This window comes from Dermochelys coriacea, chromosome 1 (genome assembly GCF_009764565.3).
Source record: "Dermochelys coriacea isolate rDerCor1 chromosome 1, rDerCor1.pri.v4, whole genome shotgun sequence".
In the NCBI taxonomy this organism is placed as follows: Eukaryota; Metazoa; Chordata; order Testudines; family Dermochelyidae; genus Dermochelys; species Dermochelys coriacea.
This window is the reverse complement of record NC_050068.2, coordinates 311,576,689-311,589,962: the sequence shown is the minus strand read 5'-3', so window position 1 is coordinate 311,589,962 and position 13,274 is coordinate 311,576,689. Positions and strand designations below refer to the sequence as shown.

At 39.2% G+C, this 13,274-nt stretch overlaps 1 protein-coding gene across 1 annotated transcript in view; it reads left to right on the top strand.

Annotated features, from left to right (window-relative positions):
* WASL (WASP like actin nucleation promoting factor) overlaps positions 1–13,274 on the top strand; it is an 86,234-nt gene that overhangs the window by 43,590 nt on the left and 29,370 nt on the right. The window contains exons 2-5 of the mRNA XM_038411514.2: positions 3,095–3,229; positions 5,691–5,777; positions 6,468–6,564; positions 12,274–12,297. Coding sequence (XP_038267442.1) covers positions 3,095–3,229; positions 5,691–5,777; positions 6,468–6,564; positions 12,274–12,297 — 343 coding nt within the window. The remainder of the gene's footprint in view (positions 1–3,094; positions 3,230–5,690; positions 5,778–6,467; positions 6,565–12,273; positions 12,298–13,274) is intronic.

The following is a 13,274-nucleotide window of genomic DNA, read 5'->3' as shown; positions in this document are numbered from 1 at the left end:
CTTATCTGTATGTGTATATATATTTCTTCTTACTATATGTTCCATTCTATGCATCCGATGAAGTGGGCTATAGCCCACGAAAGCTTATGCTCTAATAAATGTGTTAGTCTCTAAGGTGCCACAAGTACTCCTGTTCTTTTTGCGGCTACAGAATAACACGACTGCTACTCTGAAACCTATCATCATCCGTAGGCTGTCTGAAAGATTCCCAGGTGAGGACAAGCCTTTTCCATGGTCCATTGTCTTTATTGATGGGCCATTAGCACTGTCTAGCTTCTTCATTGTTATACCTGAAAGGCTAGTTGTGGGTGTTTCCAACTTTACAATATCTTTCAGTAACACATACATAGCAAAACTTTATAACTTCACATACAATGACAGCACATATAATCCAATGAAATATTAATGTTTAGCAGATCAAGACTTTTAGAATAATACCTCAGGGCATATTTTGTACAAAACACATCATTACATCACTGTGGTAAATATGGGGTGCTTTGGAATGCAGAATGTCACAGGATGTTTTGTCAGAAATTGAACTCTTGAAATCAGATGACTTCAAAAAAAATCTGACACATCAATCAACATACTTTAAATAACATTATGTGGAGAAAGTCCAGCAAAGAGCAACAAAAATAATTAAAGGTCTAGAAAACATGACCTATGAGGGAAGATTGGGGAGGAAAATGGTTTTGTTTAGTGTGGAGAAGAGAAGACTGAGAGGGGACATAACATTTTTCAAGTACATAAAAGGTTGTCACAAAGGGGAGGGAGAAAAATTGTTCTCCTTAACCTCTGAGGATAGGACAAGAAGCAGTGGGCTTAAATTGCATCAAGGGCGGTTTAGATTGGACAGTAGGAAGAACTTTCTGTCAGCATAGTTAAGCACTGGAATGAATTGCCTAGGGAGGTTGTGGAATCTCCATCACTGGAAATTTTTAAGAGTAGGTTAGACAAACACCTGTTGGGGATGGTCTAAATAATACTTAGTCCTGCCATGAGTGCAGGGGATTGGACAAAATGACCTCTTGAGGTCCCTTCCAGTACTACAATTCTGAGATATGTAAAATTAAAACTTGGTTCAATGTTCTCAGGCTATGATACAGGCAGTTCTTATAAATTGGAAAAATAAACTGACTTTGAAGTTGGACTCAAATAGTTGATATTCATAGTGGTTGACTCACAAATCTGTTGGTACAGTAAATATGAATAAGTTACGAGCTTTGCCAGCAGAGCTTCCAAGTCTCTGAACCCTGAAATGAGACTAAAAATTACTTATGCTATCAATCTTGCAGAAGTTGAGTAATGTGGAGTGTCAATGGAAAGCATAAATTGCCATGTGTGAGGCCCTCATTGGTAGTTGATGCAGAAGAGTAGGAATTGGCTGCTTTTTCCTAGGTTCTAAAACATTACTTGATGTAGAAAAAAGCAAAACTTTCTGTATTTTCCACTCCATTCATCTGATGAAGTGGGTTTTAGCCCTTGAAAGCTTATGCCCGATACATTTGTTAGTCTAAGGTGCCACAAGGACTCCTCATTGTTTTTGCTGATACAGACATACACAGCTACCACTCTGAAACCTGAAAAATGAAGCTGTTGCTCATCTTTTAAAAAAAAAAAAATCCCCTTTGGAGACACCCCTCAATTGTTTTTAATTGTGTGTTAACTAACCTCATCATAAATTCTAGAGTTGACAGGAAACGTTAATTAACATGTGAAAACATTATTCAAAATCCTAGTGTAAGGAAGTCCTAATTGAGTTAATTAAATAATTCTCTCTATTGAGTGTTCTCGCGTTCCATTAATTTTTGCATAGGTGCTTTGCAAACAGATGCTAACTACATCACCTATACCATCACCCCAGTTACCTATCCGCCTCTTGCTTGTATTTATTTTTACTAGCTGGTGTCTGGTTAAGAATTCTCAAAATCCTATTCTTTTTTTTAAAAGAACATCTAAAGGACCTTACAAAAGGATATAGTAATAGAATGAAATTTAGTAGTGAAAAGTGCAAGGTCATGCAGTTAGGGATTAATAACAAGAATTATTGTTATAAACTGGGGATGCATCACTTGCAAGTAACAGAGGAGGAGAACTACCTCAGAATATTGGTTGATCACAGGACTACTAGGATGATCCGAGGAATGGAAAACCTGTCTTATGAAAGGAGACTCAAAGAGCTTGGCTTGTTTAGCCTTAGCAAAAGAAGGCTGAGGGGAGCTATGATTGCTCTCTATAAATATATCAGAGGGATAGATACCGGAGAGGGAGAGGAATTATTTAAGCTCAGTACCAATGTGGACACAAGAACAAATGGATAGAAACTAGCCATCAGGAAGTTTAGACTTGAAATTAGATGAAGGTTTCTAACCATCAGAGGAGTGAAGTTCTGGAACAGCCTTCCAAGGGGAGCAGTGGGGGCAAAAGACACATCTGGATTCAAGACTAAGCTTGATAAGTTTATGGAGGGGATGGTATGATGGGATAGCCTAATTTTGGCAATTAATTGATCTTTAACTATTAGCAGTAAATATGCCCAATGGCCTGTGATGGGATGTTAGATGGGGTGGGATCTGTTACTACAGAGAATTTTTTCCTGGGTGTCTGGCTGGTGAGTCTTGCCCACATGCTCAGGGTTCAGGGGATCACTATATTTGGGGTCAGGAAGGAATTTTCCCCCAGGGCAGATTGGCAGAGGCCCTGGGGGTTTTTCGCCTTCCTCTGCAGCATGAGGCACGGGTCACTTGCTGGAGGAGTCTCTGCACCTTGAAGTCTTTAAACCATGATTTGAGGACTTCAGTAGCTCAGACACAGGTTAAGGATTTGTTACAGGAGTGGGTGGGTGAGATTCTCTGGCCTGCGTTGTGCAGGAGGTCAGACTAGATGATCATAATGGTCCCTTCTGACCTTAAAGACTGATTCTATGATATTTAAAAAAAAAATGTTTAGACCTTCTAAGCTTGACTACAACTGGTGGTTTGTTGCTGCTGCCTGATGCATAGACTCAAACTAGGTGTAGGTTTCTCTAGAAGAAGGAATGTGGAACTCTTAATTTTAAGCTTTAACTAGTGTGAATTTTCTCATCTTTTTTTAGACAATGTCTTCAGCAGTTGTCCAGATATATGCAGCAGATCGCAATGCCATGTGGTCAAAAAAATGCTGTGGAGTAGCCTGCCTTGTAAAAGACAATCCACAAAGGTCTTATTTTATCAGGATATTTGACATCAAGGTGAGAAACATTTCTCTGTCTAACTTTTTACTTGCTAAAATAAGGTCATTTTATATTAAATGTTTCCTTGAACTGTTTGCATGAATTACATAAAGGGATGTTATAAAGTGAGTAATGCAAGAATTATGCCTATTAGATTTTAGTAAGATTTTGATAAAGTCCCGTGTGACATTCTGATAGCAAACCGTGAAAATATGGTCTTGATGAAATTACTATGAGTGGTGTGTATAACTGACTGAAAGACTGTATTAGAATCAATGGCTTACTGTCAAACTGGGAGAACCTATCAAGTGGCATCCCACAGGAGTCTGTGCTAGGTCCAATAATAGTTAATATTTTTATTAATGACTTGGATGATGGAGTGGAGTCTTCCTATAAAATTTGTGGATGACACCAAGCTGGGAGGAGTTGTAAGCACTGTGGAGAACAGGATTGAAATTCAAAATTATTTTGATAAATTGCAGAATTGATCTGAAATCTACACTATGAAATTCAGTAACGGCAAATGGAGTACTTCACTTAAGAAAGTCTCTGCTGTTGTGAAAATGGCAAATGTCCTTCTGCAATGTATTTAACAGGATTGCCATAAGACATGGGAAGTAATTGTTCAGCTCTGCTTGTCCCTGGTGAGGTCTCCACTTCAGTTGTGGGCACCACACTTACAGAAAGGATGTAAACAAATTGGAGATACACCAGAAGAGAGCAACAAAATGATAAAAGGTTTAGAAATTATGACCTGTAAAGAAAGCTGAAAGAAGAAACCGGTGCAATTCTAGAGAAGAGAAGGCAAGGAATGAGGGAGACACAAGCTTCAAATATGTAAAAGGTTAACAAACAGACAGTGATCAGTCGTTCTCCCTGTCCAAGAAGTAATCCTTTTAGTTTGCAGCAAGCAGGGGTGAAAGTAAGCCAATACAGGCCGGTACAGCATACCGGTAAAAAGTGGCCGCCAGTACCGGCACGCATCCAGCTGATCTTAACATCGCTGCCCCTTTTGTGCCCCCCCCACCCCGCCACGGGTTGGCGGCCCTGCCAGATCCCTACCAGCAGGGCCACTGATGCGGGGGCAGCGATGTTAAAGCACTGGCACGGCAAAGGACCCTACTTAAAACACTGTTGCAGTGTGGGCCAGGTAGCGTGGATGGTCTGGCTGGGGGGACGCTGTCCCCCCCAGCCCTGCCCCTTCTGCCCGAGGCACCGGCCCTCATACCGGTAAGTCATGTGATTTACTTTTACCCCTGGCAGCAAGGAAGATATAGAATGCTTTTCTTAATATCTAACCTAACTTTAAGGATAGTTAAGCACTGGAACAGGTTACTAGTGAGGTTGTGGAATCCTTATCCTTGGAGGTTTTTAAGAACAGGTTAGGCAAACATCTGTCGGGGATGGTCTGGGTATACTTATTCCTGCCTTAGCACAGAGAGATGATTTAGATGATCTCTTGAGGTCCCTTCTAGCCCCACATTTCTATGATGGGGGAGGGGAGGAAATTGTAGGGGGCGTTTTTCATATTTAAGTATGCTGTGTAACTATCTGATATTTAATTTAAAATATGAATTTAAAACTGTGACAAAGACAATTTTTATTTCTAAGCAGCCTTTCATCTGAGCCATAATTTTAAAGAAAGGCTCCTGTGAGCTGTTTCTAGAGGAAATCATGGGGAGTTGGTGTAGTGTCAGTGGTATGCCAACTCTGAGCTGCTGTCTAGACCATGTAGGTGTCACAACCTGAGAGTATCTGTTTTGGAAAGTGCTGAATAAACAAAAGTATACTCTATAGCACATAGCTGTACAACAGATTTTCCCATTCTATCCTGCCAATGTGTCTCAATTCAGACAGAGATAAAGCTTTCAAAGGTGCCTAAATCCCATGCTCAAAAGAGACTTGAGCGCCGAGGAGCTGTACGTCTGTGATTTTTGTCACTTGATCATTAGGCACTGGACTGAGACCACCTATTCTTTTGATATTGCACTCTTGTAACACCTTTCATTCAGACATTTTAGAACACTTCGCAAAGGTGAAATTTCATAGTCCTCTGGAAGATAACTATTTCCAGTTGTTACAAACCTGACCTTGATATGACACAGCAACCTATAAATGAAAGGCTCCATAGCTCCTGTCTTATTTTGTCCCATTATTTAGATTTTGACCAGTGTCATTGTATATGTATAAAATTTTGAAGGATATAGTTGGATAATATCTGGAAAATTGGGCAATAATATAGTAACCTGTAAGAATAATTTGGCTTTTCTGCAAGTTCAAGTAATCATCTGACTTAGATTGTAAGCTCGGTGGGGAAGACACCATCTCTTCTTCATAGTGCGTATACAGTGTCTAGCAAAATAGGACTGTTGTCTCCAGTTGTGGCCTCTGAACACTATTGAAATACAAGTTTGTCTAGTCATTCTTTTTTTTTATTACTGTCTTCGGTTTTCAGTATCTGCATTTCTTTCCTTTCCAGGATGGGAAACTATTGTGGGAGCAGGAACTGTACAATAATTTTGTATATAATAGTCCTAAAGGATATTTTCATACCTTTGCTGGAGATGTAAGTTTCAATATTAACTTAATTCTTGAATAGCTATTTTTAAAATGTTTGTCCTGCTTTTTTTCTTTGTACAATAACTTTTTAATATCTCATATCTTTTTTCACCTTTCACTTTGTAAATCAAGTAATTTTATAAAGTACAGTATTACCTATATCTTCTTTCTAGCAACTTGTTGCAGATTTAATTATAAATAAGAACTTTTTCTAATGTCAGTGATAAAATAGAAAATCTAAACTACGAATGGAACAGGAGCACAAAAAAATCTCTTTAATGTGCTCTTTCTCTGGCAAGGAAATAACACCCTCAGTTGCAACTGATAGTTGCTTCATTAGTGTCACCAAACGAGCATTTTCAAGTACATAAGCAATTTTTATGAACCCTTAACATAAAATTTTCATTTTTGTCATTCTTTGTACTTGAAATGTTGCTCAGATCTGACAAAATGTGGACTTCACACATCTTGTTTTAAAAACATTCAAATTGTGGATTTTTTTTTAATTTGATGTTATTTGCTTCTACGTTTTTTACTTACAACTATAAGGTGATGAGTCTTAATTGTTTATTCCTTCATAAACAAAATCTGTTCACTTAATTTTTAGAATATTTCACAATTTAAGCTTTTTTTAGAAAACTTTAAAGCAACTTTCTTGGTCTCTATGGGGGGAAAAAAAACTGATGTTTTCTTTCAGACATGTCAGGTTGGTCTTAATTTTGCTAATGAAGAAGAAGCTAAAAAATTCCGGAAAACAATAACTGATTTGCTTGGACGACGGCAAAGAAAATCTGGTAAATATTCAATTTAACACGTCATTAAATTGAGGCTAGGCTATGGGTAACGGGGGGATTATTTGATACTTCCATATCTGAAAGCTATTTAAGAACTTAGTGCCATATTTAGAAGTTAATTTCCCTGTACAAGCTTATTTCGTGTGTGAGATATAGAAAAATATGCAGTACAAATTTCCTGAAGGTAATACAAAAATGTATTTATCTTAAAGTTTCTTTGCAATTTGAAGCTCCTCTAATATGTGGTATTTGAAAGAACAGACAGGAAGAGGTAAAGAAAGTTTGCTTGTGAACTGAAAATCTTTATGTAAATTGTGGGCAAATTAAACTAACCAGCCATTCAGTTCTGGGTTTCTCTTAACTAACTCTACTGTTTAAATTTGGCCCAAATGATTAGTAACTGAAATCTCTTACTATCTGGTGTGTCCAGTAGTCCATGTGAAATTGATTGTTGGCATCAATCGAGTTATTAGTGGAGAAATGTCTTAGTCACAATTGGTAAGGCTACATATGTGTTATGGCATGAAAAAAAACACAGAAAATTTATTACTTTTTTCCCCCCGTTTGAGTTTTTTCTCTGTCAGTGTCTCATCCCACAGTGGTGGTTTCTGCAGCTCCTGTGTCCTGTGGGGCTGGCTCCCTGCTCCAGGTATGGCACAACCATCCCTCCCATCATGATGGAGGGTTGGGTGAGTGAAACCTAGAGGGTGCTGCAAACCCCCATGAACCTGGTTGCAACACGCAGAGCAGTGTGCTAGGTCCAGCGCCAAGGGACACGGGAGCCAAGTTTAGAGTTGTGGCTCGGGGGATAGATGGTGCTGCTGCAAATAATTGATGCCCCCTTGATGACGCAAAGAGTCAAGTGACTTTTACTAAATTTACTATGACTGTGCCATTATTTTTGATTTTTAAAAAAAAAGCTGTGACAAATCTGCTGCCCTAACAATTGGTAATCAGATCAGAGGCCAAAATCTGAATACATTTAGAGGCTAAGGGCCTGATCCTGCAGTGCATTCCTCATTGAATTCTGTTCTTCATTGAGGCCCCATGCAGGTAGAGCTCATTAACAGGATTGGAGCATATATTTCTTTGGGTGGGATTCCCTAAATTGTGTAGGTTCCTAAATCTGGGTTTAAGCACCTAAATCTCAGTTTTAGGCTGTGCTGCAGTTCACAAAACTCCCACCAAACTCTGTAGGCATCTAAACTCAGCACCTGAATTTTCAGAGTAAAAGTTCCCTAGATATTTAAGTTTCTGCCTCTGGATATGTGCACTGCTGCCTCACTGTAGGTGTCTGGATACCTTCTCCCATCTCAGCCCCAGAGCGATTCACAACTGGAAGAAGATAGGTGGGTGAACGCCAATCTTGCATGCAGGTGCTCAGAAGTCACCTACCAGATTGGATTCCATTCAGATTCTGACTGGAGGAGATGGTGGTGGTGCCCCTTATAACTTTTTGCTTTTGTGGTTAGAACGCTCACCTGGGATGTGGGAGACGAGACCCAGATTCAATCCCTCTCTGCCTGAGGGGGAGAGAGGATTTGAACGGGGATCCCCGACTTCTCAGAATTAGAGCTCAGTGATTAGAGCAATGTGATATTCCGATGTGGGGCTGCTTCAGTCTCTCCTGGTCAAGTTGTTCTATTTCGGATAAATAGTCCCTGAAGCAACGGGTCTGGACCCTGGTCTCCCACCAAGCTCCAGAGTCATTCTATAGCTTTTGCAGGTGCCTGTGCCTAATTCTTCGACTATTTTATTATTAATTATAAATAAATAATGAGCTAACAGTGATAAGGTGCACCCCACCACCACCTCCTGTCTTGTGTGAAGTGAGGCAGGCACCTAGCTTCTTCTCACAACAAACACTTTGGGTGCCTTTGCCTCCTGACTCCAGGAGAGCGGTTCCCAGCTGTGAATCACTGGTAGAGATAGGCACTTATCATCAAGAGAGGACCAAGACTTAGGACACACCCATTTCATTGCCATCTCCCATTACTAGCTTAAGTGGCTCCCCACCGACCATGCTGACTTTTGTGAATCACTGTCTATAGTGCCTGTCTCAACTCATTCATTTTATAGGAAGCCTACATGCCTAATTCAGGCTTTGTGAACTGCAGTGTTGTTCCTGTGATTATCTAGGCAGTTAAGTTAGGTATTGTGACACTTGGCATCACAAAACTTAAGTCCTTTAGTGAATGTCCAGAGTTGGAATATGTTAGTGGGGTACAGTGGTGGACACTCGCAGGAATGGTGCCTGTGCTTTAACTGTTCATTGGGTAAACATGTTCTCCAAGGCTATCAGCCTTGCAACTTTCACAAGCCCAAAGTTTCACTCTCATAAAGATGATTCTAAAGCAAAGCAACATTTTAAAACTCTAAAAGCCTTTATTCATATATGGCTGCAGAGCAGACTTTTGCACGATGTTGGCCATGGTAAGCGTTCTTCAAAAATACAGAAAAAAGATTTCATAAAAATAACGTTCATTTTTAATATAGTATTTTTCATGTAAAGACGCTTTTACTTTACAACACAATATAAGCATGCCATATTAACCTGTACCGCTTTGTGTGTTTGAACTTCATGTTTTATGCACCATAGTAACACTGTGACTTATTCATCCTTTTTGAAAAGTTTCTCTGTTTTAATTTAAAACGCTACATAATCAACAGCTACTTAATTGCATAGTTTTCAGTTGATTGCTTTTCTCCTTTTTAATTCATTTCTAGGTTTTTTTCCTTTCATGTACAGAACTCGTGAAGTTCTCAGATCAAGCCACCAGATGGAGTTCTGAATGTGTATATACCTCAGACAGGATTTTATCTAATTTTGGGTGTTTGAATTAATAGCTACAGTATTTCTCACTCATCTGAAAACTACACAGTATAGCTTGATTAGTAAATGGATATGCTTATGTAGTGCTTCTGATGCGTCTCCACCTTGATTCTTCAGATGTAGAAATAATGTATTCTAATGCTCTTAGTGCTGTCTGCACATGGTATTAGAATAGTCATACATATTGAGCAGTTTTGGTAATGGGTGATACTCTAGACTTCCAAGGAATTACTTTGATAATGCCAAACACTGGAATGTTAATCTTTTTCTGCTTTTTACAAGAATCCTACCGCTCTAGTATATCTCTCAAAATAAACTTCACATGGAACAGGTGCCACCTGACATATTGGCAAGTGATCACACTGCCAAAGTACTCCTGGGAGGTTCTGACTAGCCCGCAGGACTATTGGGAAAGTTTCCAGGTGTCCCTTGAGGCTTTTCATCATTGGAAGGGGCTGAGCAGAACAATTTTATGCTCTTGTGAACTAGGTCTTGGAGCTGGGGCTTGCACATAGAGTGCCTACTTGCTGCTTCCTGCTCTTCCCCATTTTCTGCCAACCGCTTCCTACTAGAAGTGCTGGGATGTGATAAGGACACGGATTCTTTAACAGAGGTGCGCAGGAGCAGCAGTAACAGCTACCCCAGGAGCTCATCTGGCAAGGCTAAAATAGAGATTTGGAAGACAGGAAGAAGAGGGGAGGCCCCTAGTGTTCCTCAAAAGAGAAAGTACAGTGTGGAGGGAAGAGTGTAGCGGAATGGTCTGGTAGGGCTGGGTGCAGGTAAACAAGGAAAGGAGGATGGATTGACTGGGTAGTAAACGAGGAGAAAGAAATTGAGTTGGAGGAGGAATGGATGGATAGAAAGAGAATCTGGATGAAGGAAGGAGAGAATAAAACGAGAGGTAGTATGGAGGGAAAGAACAATTACTGAACATATTCTGATTGGGTGATTGGAGGTTTTTGGTGGTACATGGCTGTGACTGACTCCTAATTAAGCACAGTTGTGAACTCCCACAAAACAAAAGTCTTAAGCCCATGTAGCTAAATGGATAAAACAAAAGGAAATAGGAGGAAAGAGTCTTTACTGTATCTTCCACCCCCACACCCAAGCTTAATTGGTTTGTGGGATGTTAGGGAGAGTTTTTTGTTCTAAAATGCTACAGGTTTTGGCTGGGAAGGTCATTTAACCTTGTAGACCTGCAGCCGTGCCCTTTGCTTTTTGTCAGTCTTTTCTCCCTTCACCTCCCCTGAAAAGATCTCCTTACCTGCCTTCACCTTAAATTCTGAAGGAACAGAACTAGAAGTCTTACATTGACTCCCAATTTAGATCTCTAGAGTCCTCTTAAAAACCGTCCAGCCATTTCTAGAGAGTATCAGCTGGCAGCTTTTTTTTTTTTTTTTTTTTTTTTTTTTTTTTTTTTTTTTTTACATTTAACTGCAGGAGGAAAGCTGCTTCTTCCCCTGCAATCCAGTTGCTACACACCAGAGCTTTTATGATCAGTTTCAGTTGCCTTGCTGGAAAATAGGTAGCTATGAAAATTGTAATTAGACACCCTGCTTTGAAGAAGTTAGTCATCTTAAATCCATACTTAATCAAAAATGCTGAGTACGTGCCACTTCGGTTGACTTCATTTGTAGTGTGGGTGCTCAGTGCCTTTAACATCAAGGCTGCTTTCATTTAGATGACTAATTTTAAACCAGAAACTTCAAATTTAGCTGCCTGCTGCATTAGGAGGGATGATCAGGAAGCTAATATAGATGAATAAAAACACATACCCATTTGTGCAATAAAGTAAATCTAAAATAAACCTTCCCATTTTAATTCCAAAAAAGAAATGAGCTGATCCCAAATATGTCTCACACATAAGCATTTACAAACAGAAGAGTGCATATGGGTGAAGAAGAGAATAATATTATTGGAGGGAAAGCCATTTTAAATGGTAGAGTTGAACATCAAAGCTGACCCCTCTGCTTGTTAAAGTTAAAGCTGTAGGTTGGTGGCCAAGTTGGCCTTATTTGGCTTGTTCAGCTTTAGCTCTATATGAAATACTTGCAATTAAATTCTAATATTTCAAAATGTAATATTTTTTGCTTCAGTGGGGACAGTGTTTTAGTGGATAGAGCAGTGGACTGTGACTTCGGGAGACCTGCATTCTAACCCCAGCCGAGCCACTGGCCTGCTGGGTGACCTTGGGCAAGTTGCTTCACCTCTGCCTCAGTTTCCCCATCTGTGAAATGGGGATGATGCTTCCTTTGTGAAGTGCTGTGAGATCTACTGATAAAGGCACTATATAAGCACCTCAGATTGTGAGTAGTTTCACATAAATGAATAGTGTCTGTTCAGAGAGGACTTTACAGAGTATAGTGCATTCTCTTTAGAAGTTCTGCTTTAACAATCTTTGCATCAGGCATATTTTTTTATTTTTCATTTGAAAACTAACGTTATGTGAACACTTCACCATACAAAATGTTACAGCCTCAAATTGGCCTGAATCAAATTTTCAATTGGAAAAAAAGTTAGCTAGTTCCACAGTGTCCTACTCAGTGTAAACTGTTCAAACAACTAATTCTTTCCTAATGTGGGTTTTATAGTTTTGTAACTTCTAATTTTGCTGTGATTAGGCTCTCTGTGGCATATAATCTAAGTCCCTGAGGAGACTAAATCTGCTATCTTTTCCTCTGTTCTTGGACAAAAAATATAACTGCTAAAATAAAACAAAATTGCAATTATGGATAATTTGTATATTACTAAAAGAATAAAATTCAGATGTAGGAAGTCTTTATAATTTTTAAAACTACAAGTTATGGAGATGTGTGTAATGTTGAATTCAGTTTTACCTTTTGAATAAATACTTTTTTGTTTTGTCTTTTTAACAGAAAAAAGACGGGACCCACTAAATGGTAAGCTTTTGCATAGGGTTACTGCAGTTCATTTTTCTTAACTCCCTCATATTTAGACATAAACACTGACTTTTGGCTTTCTTTAACGTAACCTAATGGTTGTATTAGACTGTCCTGAAAGGATCGATTCCAGTAAATCAGAATTTTAATGTTTACATGATTACTTACCTGTACAGTAGTTCATGAACACTACCAGTGAAGATAAGGGGCAGCTATTGAATGAGATCAGAACTGAGGTTTGGAATTGTCTACAAGTAAGGTAAACCATAGATTCATATACAAACAAATTCCAAATTGCAGCAATCAAGTTGCAAACAACAATAAAATCAGAGGGGGGTGGCCTTTTTATCGTAAAAACAGGAGTGCTTAAGTCTTACTAGGCAGTGATTTTTTTTTAAACAGTGTAAAATTGACATTCTCATCTTTCACAAGTATCTATAAGGTTCTGAACTGCAACAGTGAAATTGATCCAAGTCTTGACAGTTTTGTGCTGCTGCTTGTAAAAGCAGAACAGGCATTGGAACTACCTGTTAATTTAGGAAGACAAAACGGCTTTAGTTCACTTTGTGAAGTTTACTGTCTTCTCAGCTCAAAGTGCTACTAGAAACTTGAGGGCATGTGCTCAGCCTAATCTTCCAGAAAACTGTTTCAACCTATTTGCAGCATCTAAGATTACCATAACTGCAAAACCAGCAAAAAATCTCCTTCTCAGTTCGGTTATTTTATGCATTTGACAGCACTTTGTGGACAGTTGATTTCTCTGTTATGCTGGTCAATAGCACTCCCTTGTCTTCATGTTCAGTACTTATGAGACATCACTCTTGGCCCTGCACTGAGTGGAAGAGCGCATATGCACAATTTTCTCAAGGCACTAGAGTTGCTGTTTGAGTTTAAGACCAGAGGAGTGTCTCCTTCTTCTCCCAGAATCTCTGCATGGAGCCAGGAAGAAATGGGCAGCCAGGAGAAGTCCCTTTTTT